This window comes from Oncorhynchus clarkii, chromosome 1 (assembly GCF_045791955.1).
Source record: "Oncorhynchus clarkii lewisi isolate Uvic-CL-2024 chromosome 1, UVic_Ocla_1.0, whole genome shotgun sequence".
Lineage (NCBI taxonomy): Eukaryota > Metazoa > Chordata > Actinopteri > Salmoniformes > Salmonidae > Oncorhynchus > Oncorhynchus clarkii.
In genome coordinates this window covers 66342821-66357563 of record NC_092147.1, presented here as the reverse complement: position 1 = coordinate 66357563, position 14743 = coordinate 66342821, and the positions used below count along the sequence as shown (strand labels likewise).

The 14743-nt window shown below is 43.0% G+C and overlaps 1 protein-coding gene across 1 annotated transcript in view; it reads left to right on the top strand.

Annotated features, from left to right (window-relative positions):
* The first annotated feature begins 8486 nt into the window (after positions 1–8486).
* The window catches only part of LOC139416928 (melanopsin-A-like), a 58147-nt gene continuing 51890 nt past the window's right edge, over positions 8487–14743 (top strand). Inside the window, exon 1 of the mRNA XM_071166112.1 lies at positions 8487–9002. Within this exon, the coding sequence (XP_071022213.1) occupies positions 8853–9002 (150 nt within the window). The 5' untranslated portion in view covers positions 8487–8852. The remainder of the gene's footprint in view (positions 9003–14743) is intronic.

The window sequence follows — 14743 nt, the reverse complement described above, 5'->3', positions numbered from 1 at the left end:
GGTAAGCATATCGGAATTGGTCGAAATTAGCTAAAAATGCCAACAACGGCATCGGTCCGATGTCTAATTGTCTAAATGTCTTAAAAAAAATAACTTTGTCATTATAGGGTATTGTGTGTAGATTGATGAGGGATTTTTTATTTTTATAATACTATTACATAACAAAAATGTGGAAAACGTCAAGGGGTCTGAATACTTTCCGAATGCACTGTTGCTCCATTCTACTGTATTTGATTTTTTCCCTCTTGTTGTTTTATTTGTATTATTATTTTGAATTGCTGCATCATTGGGAAGGCCTCGTAAGCAAGCATTTCACGGTAACACCAATTGTATTTGGCTCATGTGACAAATAAAATCTGATTTGATTCATGTAGAGCTGTGACTGAGTACTTCATGGCTAAAAATGATACACGACCCTGAAGAAATCCTTTAGGGTCAGCTGGATGATAGAGAGGGCTGGGTTCCCAGGCAGAACTGCAATCTTCTTAAGAGAATTTCTCCACAGCTGATCAGCCACTGTCTAAGTTGAGGCAAGATGATAGTTGACGCAAGGTGATAGTTGAGGCAAGGTGAGAGTTGAGGCAAGGTGATAGTTGACGGAAGGTGATAGTTGACGCAAGGTGATAGTTGACCCAAGGTGATAGTTGACGCAAGGTGATAGTTGAAGCAAGGTGATAGTTGCCGCAAGGTGATAGTTGAGGCAAGGTGATAGTTGACGCAAGGTGATAGTTGACGCAAGGTGATAGTTGAGGCAAGGTGATAGTTGACGCAAGGTGATAGTTGAGGCAAGGTGATAGTTGAGGCAAGGTGATAGTTGAGGCAAGGTGATAGTTGAGGCAAGGTGATAGTTGAGGCAAGGTGATAGTTGAGGCAAGGTGGTGATAGATGAGGCAGGGTGTTAGATGAAAAAAGTAGAACCGCACTCAAGGTCCATAATTTTTATTTTCATTGTATTTTTCTGTAAATAGACCTATAAATACAGGTAAAGGGGAAAGAAAGATATCGGCCATTGGCTTTTAAAAATGTGGAAAAGCAGGTCACTCTAGGGATACTGTATATTACGCTCTTCCAGTGAGGCTTATGGGCCAATAGAGATGTGGACCAACAGTTCTGGGGCTGGTGGGTCAGGACACAGTCAGCACCCCAGGTGGTGTTTGCATCAGGTGCCAGTCATGCTGAAGTCCTGAGTCCACTGGGGTGGAGGGGGTCCCATTGAGAGGGAGGATCAGTACCACCTGATGATGCTGTTATTATATCATGATGCATTATGATGATGCTGTAAATAGTGCATGATGTGCAGCACTTATTATTTGATGTGGTATGACATGGTCTGACAATAGTTGTGGCTACACCTCTTTCTGACATCATAGCCTATTACAGAATACCCTATTACACCATATAATTAAATATATAATGGTAAGCACATCCTGTCTGTGATCACAACAACCAATAGGATTGAAGCGTGAAGATCAACTTCTCCACTGTTTTGGTACCCTGGCTACCACACTGTGAACAGCGTGAAGTGAACCTGTGCACATGCGTCGATACTGTGCGTGACTGTGTGAGAGCAAAGTCTTGCATCTCGCTCATCTCAATATCTGCGGTGCTGTTCGTGGCATCATTTAGCTCAGTCCACCTTTTTAAAACAAGATCTCTCAAGACGTGATGGCTGGGTATGTTATACTTTTTTTCCCTTCACTGTTTCTGTTTACTCACCAACTCTTTATGGAATTGTTATGCCAAACTGTAGTGAATTCCCACTCCCAGTGGTGCTGTCCCTCTGTTATCACATCTCAGACCTCACGCAACCCATCCCCGACAGTGCCAGAGTGAAAACAAAATAAAAAATCCCTGTGACCTCTGTGACCAGGCCACTGATAGGTTGCTAAGGGGGCGGACACCTGACAGCACTTCTGCCTGCTCAGATCCGAGACTCCTCAGTCTCTCTCCAGGTGAACATGTGTGATGGTGTGCCTGGACGGAAGTGGGTGTGACTATTGTAACTTGTGTACTTAAACTTGTTATTGGTTGTAGTTATTTTGTCTAGTTGTCATGATGTTTTTGTTGTAAACATGCTCAGGAAGCATTCTCATATTCATACAATCCTTGGATATAAGAGCAACGTCAACTTACCAACATTACAACCAGGAATATGACTTTCCCGAAGTGAATCCTCTGTTTGGACCACCACCCAGGACATTGGATCGGATCCCAGTAGGCGACCCAAAACAACGCGAGCAGAAGGGACAGATGGAGCGGCGTCCTGGTCAGGCTCCGTAGACGGGCACATCGCACACCTCTCCCGAGTATAGACCTCAGGAGGCTGAAGAAATGTGGCTTGTCACTGAAAACACTCACAAACTTTTACAGATGCACAATTGAGAGCATCCTGTTGGGCTGTATCATCGCCTGGTATGACAACTGCTCCACTCACAACTGTAAGGCTCTCCAAAGGGTAGTGAGGTCTGCACAACGCATCACCGGGGCCAAACTACCTGCCCTCCAGGACACCTACACCACCCGATGTCACAGGAAGGCCAAAAAGATCATCAAGAACAACAACCACCCGAGCCACTGCCTGTTCACCCCGCTATCATCCAGATGCGAGGTCAGTACAGGTGCATCAAAGCTTGGCCCAAGAGACAAAAAAACAGCTTCTATCTCAAGGCCATCAGACTGTTAAACAGCCATCACTAACATCGAGTGGCTGCTGCCAACACACTGACTCAACTCTAGCCACTTTAATAATTAAAAATTGGATGTAATAAATGTATCACTAGTCACTTTTAACAATGCCACTTTATATAATGTTTACATACCCTACATTACTCATCTCATATGTATATACTGTACTCTATACCATCCACTGCATCTTGCCTCTGCCGCACGGCCATCGCTCATCCATATATATTTATATGTACATATTCTTATTAATTCGTTTACACTTCTGTGAAATTGTTAGATTACTTGTTAGATATTACTGCACGGTCGGAACTAGAAGCACAAGCATTTCACTACACTCGCATTAACATCTACTAACCATGTGTATGTGACCAATAACATGTTATTTTATTTGATATAGATTGCTCTAGTTTGCTATTCACTGTTAAATTCCCCATTGCATTGTATTGCTACTGAATACTGTATGAACAGTATTCTTTCATATCGCTCTTTGTACAGAACCATGTCCACCTCATATGTCCTCTGGAAATAAAGATCATTCTTGTGTGTAACTTCGGTGTAATTCCTCTGACCAGCAAAGGTCGCACTGGATTTGTGACTTATTGGCACCACTATGGTAGCATACAGAGAGTTCACAGTGGACTTGCCATCCAGACCTCCACCCTATTCACCAGCATGCTGAGTAAATGCAGCTTCCGGTTGTGGGGAGGATTCAAATAAAGTATTTAAAATGTGTGTGTGTGTGTGTGTGTGAGACAGAGAGACTGTGTATGACTGTGTGTGTGTCTTCAGTGCACTCTGCACCTTTCTGTCTAGATCTGACACACGTTGTGTTTTTTGGAGCAGTGGACCAGGGGTAAGGACTCGGCCTGTAGAATTATGAATCTGGCTTTTCCACCACAATGGCTGTGAGATGCATTCAACTTATGGAGTTGCTTATTTCTATCTAGTGGTTTGCCTCCCTTCTCCACTCTGCTGACCCTGTTCTAGATAATTCCATTGATCACTATAATAAAGCACTGTGACCAATAGGAGGTTCACACTTTGATTAAGATCCATGCTATTATGCAACCGTCAAAAACTGTAATGCACCTTGGAATATTGCTTACATTTTAAAACCGGCTTTTGTTGGTGGACCCACTCTTTGATATGCAAGTATGTAATACATTAACAGAATAAAGGATTTGTATTTGAGCTCTAAATTCAGACTCAATATCTGTGGCTTCCTGCACTCACACACACACACATACAGAGAAACAGTCTTGGAGTGGATAGCTGTCTCATCTGGGCCGCTGGCCATTTTTCTCATACTTTATTACATTACAGGGCTGCATATTTTAGGACACGGCTTGTCAGCTGAAGCTGAAACTTAGGCAAGTGACTTCCTTATCATTATACTGTATTATAATATATATTTGTTTGTTTGTTATGGATTCAACAGGTATGTGTGCGTTTTAGTGCAATAACATAGACACAATCCTGTGTGTGAACAATACATGGGATGGGAAAACGTGTTGCGCTAGCTGTTGCAGTGTAAAAGGTAACCGTTGTTGACATGGGATATGTGTGTGAGTGTCTTTGGCCAGGTTCCTGGTCTGCAACTATCAAGAAGCTTTCTCCCCAGGCAGGAGAAGAACTCACACTCAGTCCCTCTTCTTTCCTTCTCTCTTCTTTTGTGGGTTTTCTCTGCACTCTGTGGGTGTCACGCCCTGACCTTAGTTATCTATGTTTTCTGTATTATTTTGGTCAGGTCAGGGTGTGACGAGGGTGGGTATGTGTGTTTTTAGTCTTGCCTAGGGGTTTTTCTATATCTATGGGTTTTTTGTATGTCTAGGTATTTGTAGGTCTATGGTGGCCTGAATTGGTTCCCAATCAGAGACAGCTGTTTATCGTTGTCTCTGATTGGGGATCCTATTTAGGTTGCCATTTTGGTTTTGTGGGTTATTGTCTATGTGTAGTTGCCTGTCAGCACTTGTGTTATATAGCGTCACGGTCGTTTTGTTTCTTTGTTTAGTCGTTAATTAAAAGAAGAATGAATTCTTACCATGCTGCGCCTTGGTCTCATCAATATGACCAACGTGACAGAATAACCCAACAAAAAAGGACCAAGCAGCGTGAAAGGAAGGAGCAGCGCTTTGTGGAAAAAATGGACCTGGGACGAAATACTGGACGGTAAAGGATCCTGGACGTGGGAGGAGATTTTGGCAGCAGAAGATCGCCTACCATGGAGGCAGGTGGAAACAGAGCAGGAGGAATGACGAAGTAAGAGGGGACCGCAACAACGTCGGGGAGGTAGGCCACAGAAACACCAAGATCATTTTTTGGGGGGGGGCACATGGCGCAGTTGGCGAAGTTGAGGGGTGAGTCCGAGATGGTCGAGGAGTTATTGGACAGATTGGAGGAGAGTGAACGGAGGGGAGATTATGAGACCTTCGAGGAGTTGTTGATTAAATTGGAGGAGAGTGAAGAGAGAGAGCTGTTGGTTTGGCATAGTATGCACGGCATTCGCCCTGAGGAGCGTGTTAACTGTTCGATGCCACCTGTGGCAGTTTCTCGTACTCATCCTGAAACATGCGTTAAAGTTTCGGAACAATTGATGCCGGCTATACACACCAGGTCTCCAGTGTACTTTCACAACCCGGTGTCTCCTGTTCCTAGTCCTCGCACTCTTCCTCAAGTGCGCCTCCAGAGTTCAGTACGTCCTGTTCCTCCTCCCTGCACTCGCCCTGAGGTGCGTGTCACCAGCCCAGTACCACCAGTACCGGCACCCCGCATCAGGCCTCCAGGGTCCAGTACGCCCTGTTCCTCCTCGCCCTGAGGTGCGTGTCCCCAGCCCAGTACCACCAATGCCGGCACCACGCACCAGGCATACAGTGTGCCTCGGCAGTCCAGCGCTTCCGGCGACAGTCCCCAGCCCGGAACCTCCAGCAACGGTCCCCAGCCCGGGGTCTCCGGCGACGGTCCCCAGCCCGGAACTTCCAGCGACGGTCCCCAGCCCGGAACCTCCAGCGACGGTCCCCAGCCCGGAACTTCCAGCGACGGTCCCCAGCCCGGGGTCTCCGGAAATGAGCCACGGTACAGCTCAACAAAGGTGGAGGGACCAGTGTAAAGATGGGGGGGTGGCGTCCAGAACCAGAGCCGCCACCGAGGGTAGATGCCCACCCGGACCCTCCCCTATAAGTTCAGGTTTGCGGTCGGGATTCTGCACCTTAGTTGACCTTAGTTATCTATGTTTTCTGTATTATTTTGGTCAGGTCAGGGTGTGACGAGGGTGGTTATGTGTTTTTGTCTTGTCTAGGGGTTTTTCTATATCTATGGGGGTTTTGTATTTGTAGGTCTATGTTGGCCTGAATTGGTTCCCAATCAGAGACAGTTGTTTATCGTTGTCTCTGATTGGGGATCCTATTTAGGTTGCCATTTTCCATTTTGGTTTTGTGGGTTATTGTCTATGTGTAGTAGCCTGTCAGCACTCGTGTTATATAGCTTCACGTTCGTTTTGTTTCTTTGTTAGTTTGTTTAGTGTTTATTCGTTAATTAAAAGAAGAATGTATGCTTATCACGCAGCGCCTTGTTCTCATCAATATGACGAACGTGACAGTGGGTCTGGTAATACTACAGAATTATTCATGCTGTAACCCTTGTCATCATCAAAGGGAGACTGCAAAAATGAAGAATGCAGGTGTGAATACTCTCCGTACTCCGCCATGTGTATTAACTCTCCCATCTGGTCTGGGACCCAAGGAATACCAAGCACACATGGCCTAAGGGTCAAAGCATTGTTATAATAAAATCACTTGGGATCATGAGCAGCAGTGTGCAACGGTTTCCTTTTTGTTTTCCATGAATTCACCTACTACTCCAGCACCTACAAAAAGTACCTGGCTGTGCATATGTTCTTCAGCTTTTATACAGAAATAAAAGATCCCTGAAAATGTCCATGCGCACAAAAAGCTGAATTCTCTCAATTTGTGCACACAGTTGTTGACATCCCTGTTAGTGAGAATTTCCACCTGACAGGTGTGGCACATCAAGGAGCTGATTAAACAGCATGATCATTGCACAGGTGCACTTTGTGCTGGGGACAATAAAAGGCCACTCTAAAATGGGCAATTTTGTCACACAACACATTGCCACAGATGTCTCATGTCTTAAGGTAGTGTGCTATTGGTATGCTGACTGCAGGAATATCCACCAGAGCTGTTGCCAGAAAATGTTGTGTTCATTTCTCTACCATAAGCCACCTCCAACGTTGTTTCAGAGCATTTGGAAGTACATCCAACAGGCCTCACAACCCAGACCCTGTGTAACCACACCACCCCAGGACCTCCACATCGGGCTTCTTCACATGCAGGATTGCCTGAGACCAGCCACCCGGACAGGTAATGAAACTGAGTTTGTTTGCATAACCAAAGAAGTTCTGCACAAACTGTCAGAAACCGTCTCAGGGACGCTTATCTGCGTGTTCGTCGTCCTCACCAGGGTCTTGACCTGACAACAGTTCGGCGTCGTAACTGACTTCAGTGAGCAAAGGCTCACCTTCGATGGCCACTGGCACGCTGGAGAAGTGTGCTCTTCATGGATGAATCCTGGTTTCAACTGTACCAGGCAGATTGGTAGACGGCGTGTTTGGGATTGTGTGGTCAAGCTGATGTCAACATTGTGAACAGAGTGCCCCATGATGGTGGTGGGGTTATGGTATGGGCGGGCATAAGATACGGACAACGAACACAATTGCATTTTATTGATGGCAATTTTCATGCACAGAGATTTTTATAATTTAAAAAAAAATGTAACCTTTATTTAACTAGGCAAGTCAGTTAAGAACAAATTCTTATTTACAATACCCTGACGAGATCTGGAGGCCCATGTGCCATTCATCCGCCGCCATCACCTCATGTTTCAGCATGATAATGCACGGCCCCATGTCGCAAGGATCTGTACACAATTCCTGAAAGCTAAAAATGTCCCAGTTCTTCCATGGGTTGCATACTTACCAGACATGTCACCCATTGAGCCTGTTTGGGATGCTCTGGATCGATGCGTACGACAGCGTGTTCCAGTCAATATCTAGCAACTTCACACAGCCATTGAAGAGGAGTGCGACAACATTCCACAGGCCACAATCAACAGCCTGATCAATTCTATATGAAGGAGATGTGTCGCACTGCATGAGGCAAATGGTGGTCACACCAGATAGTGACTATTTTTTTGATCCACGCTCCTGCCTTTTTTTAAAGGTATGTGTGACCAACAGATGCATATCTGTATTCCCAGTCATGTGAAATCCATAGATTAGTGCCTAATGAATTCGTTTCAATTGACCAATTTCCTTATATGAACTGTAACTCAGTACACTCTTTGAAATTGTTGCATATTGCCTTTATTTTTGGCCAGTGTAGATTGGTCATAACTAGTTACCACATTCAGTTATAAACAGATAACATCTGATTTTTAAACCTAACCTTAACCACACCGCTAACATTATGCCCAACCCTAACCTTCAATTAAGACCAAAAAACTAATTTTGGTTTTCATGAATTTGTATGATATAACCAATTTGGACTTTGTGACTATGGTAACTAGCGCCACAATCGTATTACATGTTAATATATTTGACTGTGAGACAATTACTGGACAAATGCAATGGATATTTTTGGCACAAATGTGATAATGAAAGTGCCTTTTCAGTAATTTTGAAACGGACCCTCTGAGGACTGTGGAAAGTGTGATTCCAGAGCTGAACCCTGGCCCCCTGGTGGGGAGTGACAACTTGGAGCAAGGACATGGAGAAAAGAGCGATATATAAATATGTCTGTTGTGTTGCGTGGTGTGGCGGGCGTATGAGCGTATGAAACGCCATCCTCTCTTGCGGTTGTCAAACTGTGTTTTATGCCGCTGTGTCTCAACGACTACACATTTCAAGACCCATAACCGACGTAGACTGTAGTCAATTAACATTCATATCGAGAATCGATAACTTTCCAGAACAGATTCCCACTGGAGCTAACAAGAGAAGTTATCATCACTTGGCCATATTGAAGTTTCATATTCCACTCTAGCCGGACAGCTGTCGAATTTGTGTCAGGACTCCCAGTTTATTTCTCTTTCCCACCGTCCGCCTACAGTCCATCTTGGGTGGCCCGTCAGTCTTGGAGGGCGAAAGTGGAGAGATGAGCGGCGCCATGCGCTCGGTTCCGAAGGGCATCTCGTGTCCGTTCCAGGACCAGAACTGCACGTGCATCGTGGAGTCTCTCTCCTCCTGGAACGACACGGGGGTCAATGAGTACCGGATGGTGGACCTGCCGTCTGTTACCACCTCTGTAAGTGTTTCACCTGTTTCTTATTCTATCCCAGGTTGAAGTAGCCTGATCATTCATGCAGGACATGCGTTTGGTTTGATCGTGATTGTAAGACTTCGCAATGTTTGTAACGATAACAGATTGCCGTTCCTCATGTCAAAATATGTATTTCAATGACTGATGCAGCTATAATTTCTGAATGGCATTGTCTTGTTCAGAAATAATAAATAATTCAGATTGACATCCACAACAAAAGTAACAATGTGATAGGCAGACTGCAGAGAATCTGCTCAGCTAAAAAAAAGCTCTCTTGACAGCTGTCCTGAAATGCATGAATAACCTTATTCTCTTGGGGCACATCTGAATGGTCAAAAATGCTTATTCATTCACCCTGCCATACAGAGTGTTCTGTTCTACAGTGCAGATTTGACTTTAGAGAATGGAAAGTAAGAAAGATGTGCATTACATTTACAGTCATATAGTATGTGCATCAAACGTCCACTGTACATCAAGATTCAGATGGACTCCCTTACTTCAGCCTCACTCTACCTAAGGCTACCATTGTGCTCTATTGATTTGGCACCTACTTGCAAACCTTTAATTGATGACCCATTTCAATGATACTGGCTTTTGCATTTACTCACTTTTTTTGTGGGTTGAAATGTATTTATTAAAGAATTAGGAGCAAAGGGGTACCTTTTAAAAGGTAAACAAATTATGTTAACGCTCCATTCTGATTGTGCTGTTCAACTGAAGCCCCTTTAAGATGCTGGTTATTTGTGATGGAGTGACCTCTCTCTCTCTCTCTGAAGTGCAGCTCAGTTTCCACCTCATTTTGTGGGCAGTGTGCACAGCCTGTCTTCTCTTGAGAGCCAGGTCTGCCTACGGCGGCCTTTCTCAATAGCAAGGCTATGCTCACTGAATCTGTACATAGTCAAAGCTTTCCTTAAGTCTGGGTCAGTCACAGTGATCAGGTATTCTGCCACTGTGTATTCTCTCTTTAGGGCCAAATAGCATTCTAGTTTGCTCTTTTTTTTTCTTGTTCATTATTTCCAATGTGTCAAGGAAATATATTTTTGTTTTCTCATGATTTGGTTGGGTTTAATTGTGTTGCTGTAATCCTGGGGCTCTGTGGGGTCTGTTTGTGTTTGTGAAGGGGACTCTCCAGGTTCATCTCTCTGTGGGTGATGGCTTTGTTATGGAAGGTTTGGGAATCGCTTCCTTTTAGATTTTAACATCTCTTTTCTGGATTTTGATCATTAGCGGGTATCGACCTATTTCTGCTCGGCATGCATTATTTGGTGTTTCACGGTGTAAACGGAGGATATTTTTTGCAGAATTCTGCATGCAGAACCTCAATTTGGTGTTTGTCCCATTTTGTGAATTCTTGGTTGGCGAGTGGACCCTCTCTCTCCCTCTCTGTGCGTCTGTCCCTCTCTCTGTGTCTGTTTCGCTCTGCATGTGTGTGTTTGTCTGTCATACTTATTTTAGTGGTATTTAGTGTAAATGTCTACTTACATTTAATGCTTACATTCTCATCTGTCTTACTAAATGGTCTTACAGAATGTTACCCACAGTGTAAATACTAATGCTGTTTTTTGTGTTTTTATTTACCCAAAGGGACAATGAGGTGCAGAGCCCTTTCAGTGGGTAAATATCACCTGCCACCTTTGATGAAATATCAAGTACATTCTGATGGCATTTCCGTGTTAGTCTGTCCCAATCCCTGAGATGACACAGCTGTGAATAATTGCATTCAGAAAAAGGTTGCCTGAGCATCACAATTAGACAGCACAACTTCAGTCAGAACCGTCCTGTCAGATGGCTGACTCATTTTAGCCCCCCCCCCCTCCAGATTTCCCTCCAACACGCAATATTTCATCTGGGTTATTGTTATCTTAGCTCAACATAACTCCATAAAATCCACTCTCAATATTCTAAAAATGCAGATTCCTGCATTTCCAGATTTTGTTTGTCTGTTCATTCTGGGGTTTATGGTTCTGATTTTGGGCACACACTCAAACTGCCGCCGTCCCCGTTCCAGAGATAACGCTCCTTGGCATGCACAGACCGGTGCTGAGTTGCTCGGGCATTACTATACATGGTTGGGTTTTGCATAGATAGTGCACTTCATTGATGTTGTGGCACAAAAGCAGGACTCCCTCATTGAAAAACAGGCTTCTGGTAAACAGCTGTGGCAAATCTTTGGCAAATTTGCCACAAGTTCATATTTTCACATGGAAATTTGCGACTTGTGAACTTCTGGCAAACAATTCTGGGAAACTTGTGGCTAATGTACTGTTTTCTGCAAATTATATCTGCTTTTTGGTTACTTTGTGTATTAACGACATTGAACTGTCGTATCTATGTAAACCAAATCACATAACTTTTAAATGAACTTGCTTCTCGCAAAGAAAAGTAAACTAAACATTAAAAGTACTAAATATACTAAACAACGTGTATTAAATGTCTTACCAGTATGATAAAAAGAAATCCAATTCAACTTCAAATCATCAGCATGCTAATGACGGAAAGAGCAAAGACTGAATATTTCCCAAATATATAGTTTATTTAATATTTTTATGTAGCTTCAACATTGAACATCAAATCAAAATGTCTTGGTCACGTACAAAGATTTGCAGATGTTATTGCAGGTTCAGCAATATGCTTATGTTTCTAGCTCCAACAGTGCAGTAATGTCTAGAAACAATACAATAACCAATTTATTACAATTTTTATTTTAAAGAAATACCAGAACGAGCAATGTCAGAACCAGTAATGTCAGACTCCAGAATATATATGGTGCCAGTGATGCACATTTGTGTGGGAACCTCTTAGCCTATCACATCTTAGCCTTAGAACATAGTCTGTGGTAGTCATTCAGGAGGGGATACACAGAGTGTGCAACACATTATTACTCTTTCCATGACAGACTGACCAGGTGAAAGCTATGATCCCCTTATTGATGTAACTTGTTAAATCCACTTCAATCGGTGTAGATTAAGGGGATGAGATTTGTAAGCCTTAAGACAGTTGAGACATGGATTGTGTATGTGTGCCATTCAAGAATGGTCCACCGCCCAAAACACTTCCAGCCAACTTGACACAACTGTGGGAAACATTGGAGTCAACACGGGCCAGCATCCCAGTGGAACGCGTTGGAACCAAAAATCTTAAATTTGGATTCATCAGACCAAAGGACAGATTTAAAGGGGTTTAAAAAATAATAATAATAATAATTAAAAAAAAACCTTGAATCCTTGGTTGCTACATACATTTTTTGACTTAATGACAGTGGCGACCCACATTTTTAGCTAAAATGTTGCATGTTTTGCATGTTATTTTGGCATTGATACGTTTCACATATCAGTTTGCAAGCAATGTAAAAATAAATATATACCATTGAGTTAATAAAGCCACATGCAAACATGGTCTCTTTTTTGTTTTCTTGAGTAAGGCAGCTCCAAAATGCAGGTGTTTCAGCCTACTGTAGCTCAGTACTTTCTGTGATGGTGGGGCATCCGGCGGAATATACAGAGCGTGCGCCATGATTGGCTCAGTGTTCTTTCACTCATGGGGACACTACGTCACCACCAAGTCTAAGGGTAGAGCTAAAAAAATTCCAGCCCCTTGGGTGCTGCCATAGAGTTACATTAGAAGTGCCCATCCAAGAAGGCTCAAGGTCATTGGTCACAGATAACATTACGTCAAATCACGTTATATCGACAGTAGCTTTGATTGGACTGATCATGTCGACATCATACTTTCAAAATCTTAGCTAGCAGCCATCATCATGAACCAAGTCGACAATCTACTGGCAAATTCTTTTTAATCATTGTCATCCTTTTTAATCCTTGTCATATGAAGAGAAATAATGAAGAAATTTTAGAAAAAATCTATCGGTGCTCAACGGCCATTAGACAAACATTACACAACAAGTTGGAAATCGCAAATTTAACAATGAGTGGTTTGGAAGGAATCAGTGGCTAACTGCAAGCACTGCAAAGCAATCACTAGCCTACTATTCGGTGGAGTGGCTGTGTGGTCCCAAGTCTAGGATTAATGGTGTCTTTTCCAATCTTAAAATTATAAACATTCAACATTGGCCATTATGTCAATGAAGGATGATTTGTGCCGCGCTCAAACAACTTAACTCGGAACTGCAAAATCTGACTAGTGAGTTCAAGACAACTAGTAACTAGGGAAAAAAATGAGCTACGACTGGGAAAATAAGTTTTGAACGGTCATCCAATTCGAAATTGTAAATCTGGAACTTGGGCCTCTTTTCTAGAGCTTTCATGAATCAACCTTGTTCCCAGTTGTCTTGAAAGCACCATAAATCCAGAGAATGACAGACTTTGACAAAGTTTGATGACAAAATTTGCCCACGAAGGACCTTCCTGTTCAAGTGAGCACAGCACGACAAGGTGAGTCCAAAAATGTATTGTATGCTGCTGCATAAATTATGTAATATGCCAGGGAGATATGTACTCTATACTGTAGCTAAGAAAGTAATACTAAATGCACGTTGTGTAGTAAGCTGTTAGTAGCCCATGTGCCTCACCCTAATAATACAATTTGCCTACTGTTCTGACTTGGTGGTGCACATGTAGCCTATAACCTGTTTTAGAGAAATGTAATAATAAAATATTCTAAGAGCTTTCATTGTCTGCTTCTATGCCCCCTTTATTTATCCTACGGTTCTGACTTGGTGTACAGGGAGAACACTGTAAGAAAGGTCCATGTTCTGAATTCTGTCGCTGTAGGCTACATTTCAAATAGTTATATTGACTACGTCCGTCCTAGCTCATTAATTAATGTCTTAATCGAAATTACGGATTGCCTCTTATCCGATTGTCGTTCCATTATGGCATAGTTTGTACATATCAATTGTCAGCAGAAACCACATTTGTTTAAGCAAGTCAGCCTTATCAGCTATGTTTTTTTTAAAGGCAGTAAATGAGGCTGAATGAACTGTTTCACTGCCAGACAAAGCTCCGCTGATAGCCAGGTGTAGCAGTGGTAAGGTGTTGGGACTCTGCTGTTGGGAAGAGCTTTATGTAGGCCCTAACAGTTTGTGGGCACCGTTTGTCACCGTTATAGTGCAATTCATGTATTGTTTAGTGTTGTGTAGTGGCTTTGCTGGCATGCATCCGCAATTTTTTTTGTTTTTGCCCAACCAAGATTTACATGCTAAAATCATCACTGATTAATGATATACACTGAGTGTACAAACATTTAGAAACATTATAACTCTTTCCATGACATAGCTTTCACCTTGTCAGTCTATGATCACCTTATTGAAGTCACTTGTTAAATCCACTTCAATCAGTGTAGATGAAAAGGAGGAGACAGGGTCAAAACATATTTTTAAGCCTTGAAACAATTGAGACATGGATTGTGTGACAAAATATTTTAGTGCCTTTGAACGGGATATTGTAGTAGGTGTCAGGCGCACCAGTTTGTGCAACGCTGCTGGGTTTTTCACGCGCAACAGTTTCCCATGTGTATCAAGACTGGTCCACCACCCAAAGGACATCCAGCCAAATTGACACAACTGTGGAAAGCATTGGAGTCCAAATGGGCCAGCATCCCTGTGGAAAGCGTTTGACACCTTGTAGAGTCCATGCCCCTGACAAATCGAGGCTGTTCTGAGGGCAAACATTGCCTCAAAACATGGTTAAAACTATCATTTTGATATCATAGATGGTCAGTCCTTGCATACATAGCTCTCGCTTCTAATTTGAGAGTAATTACAGACT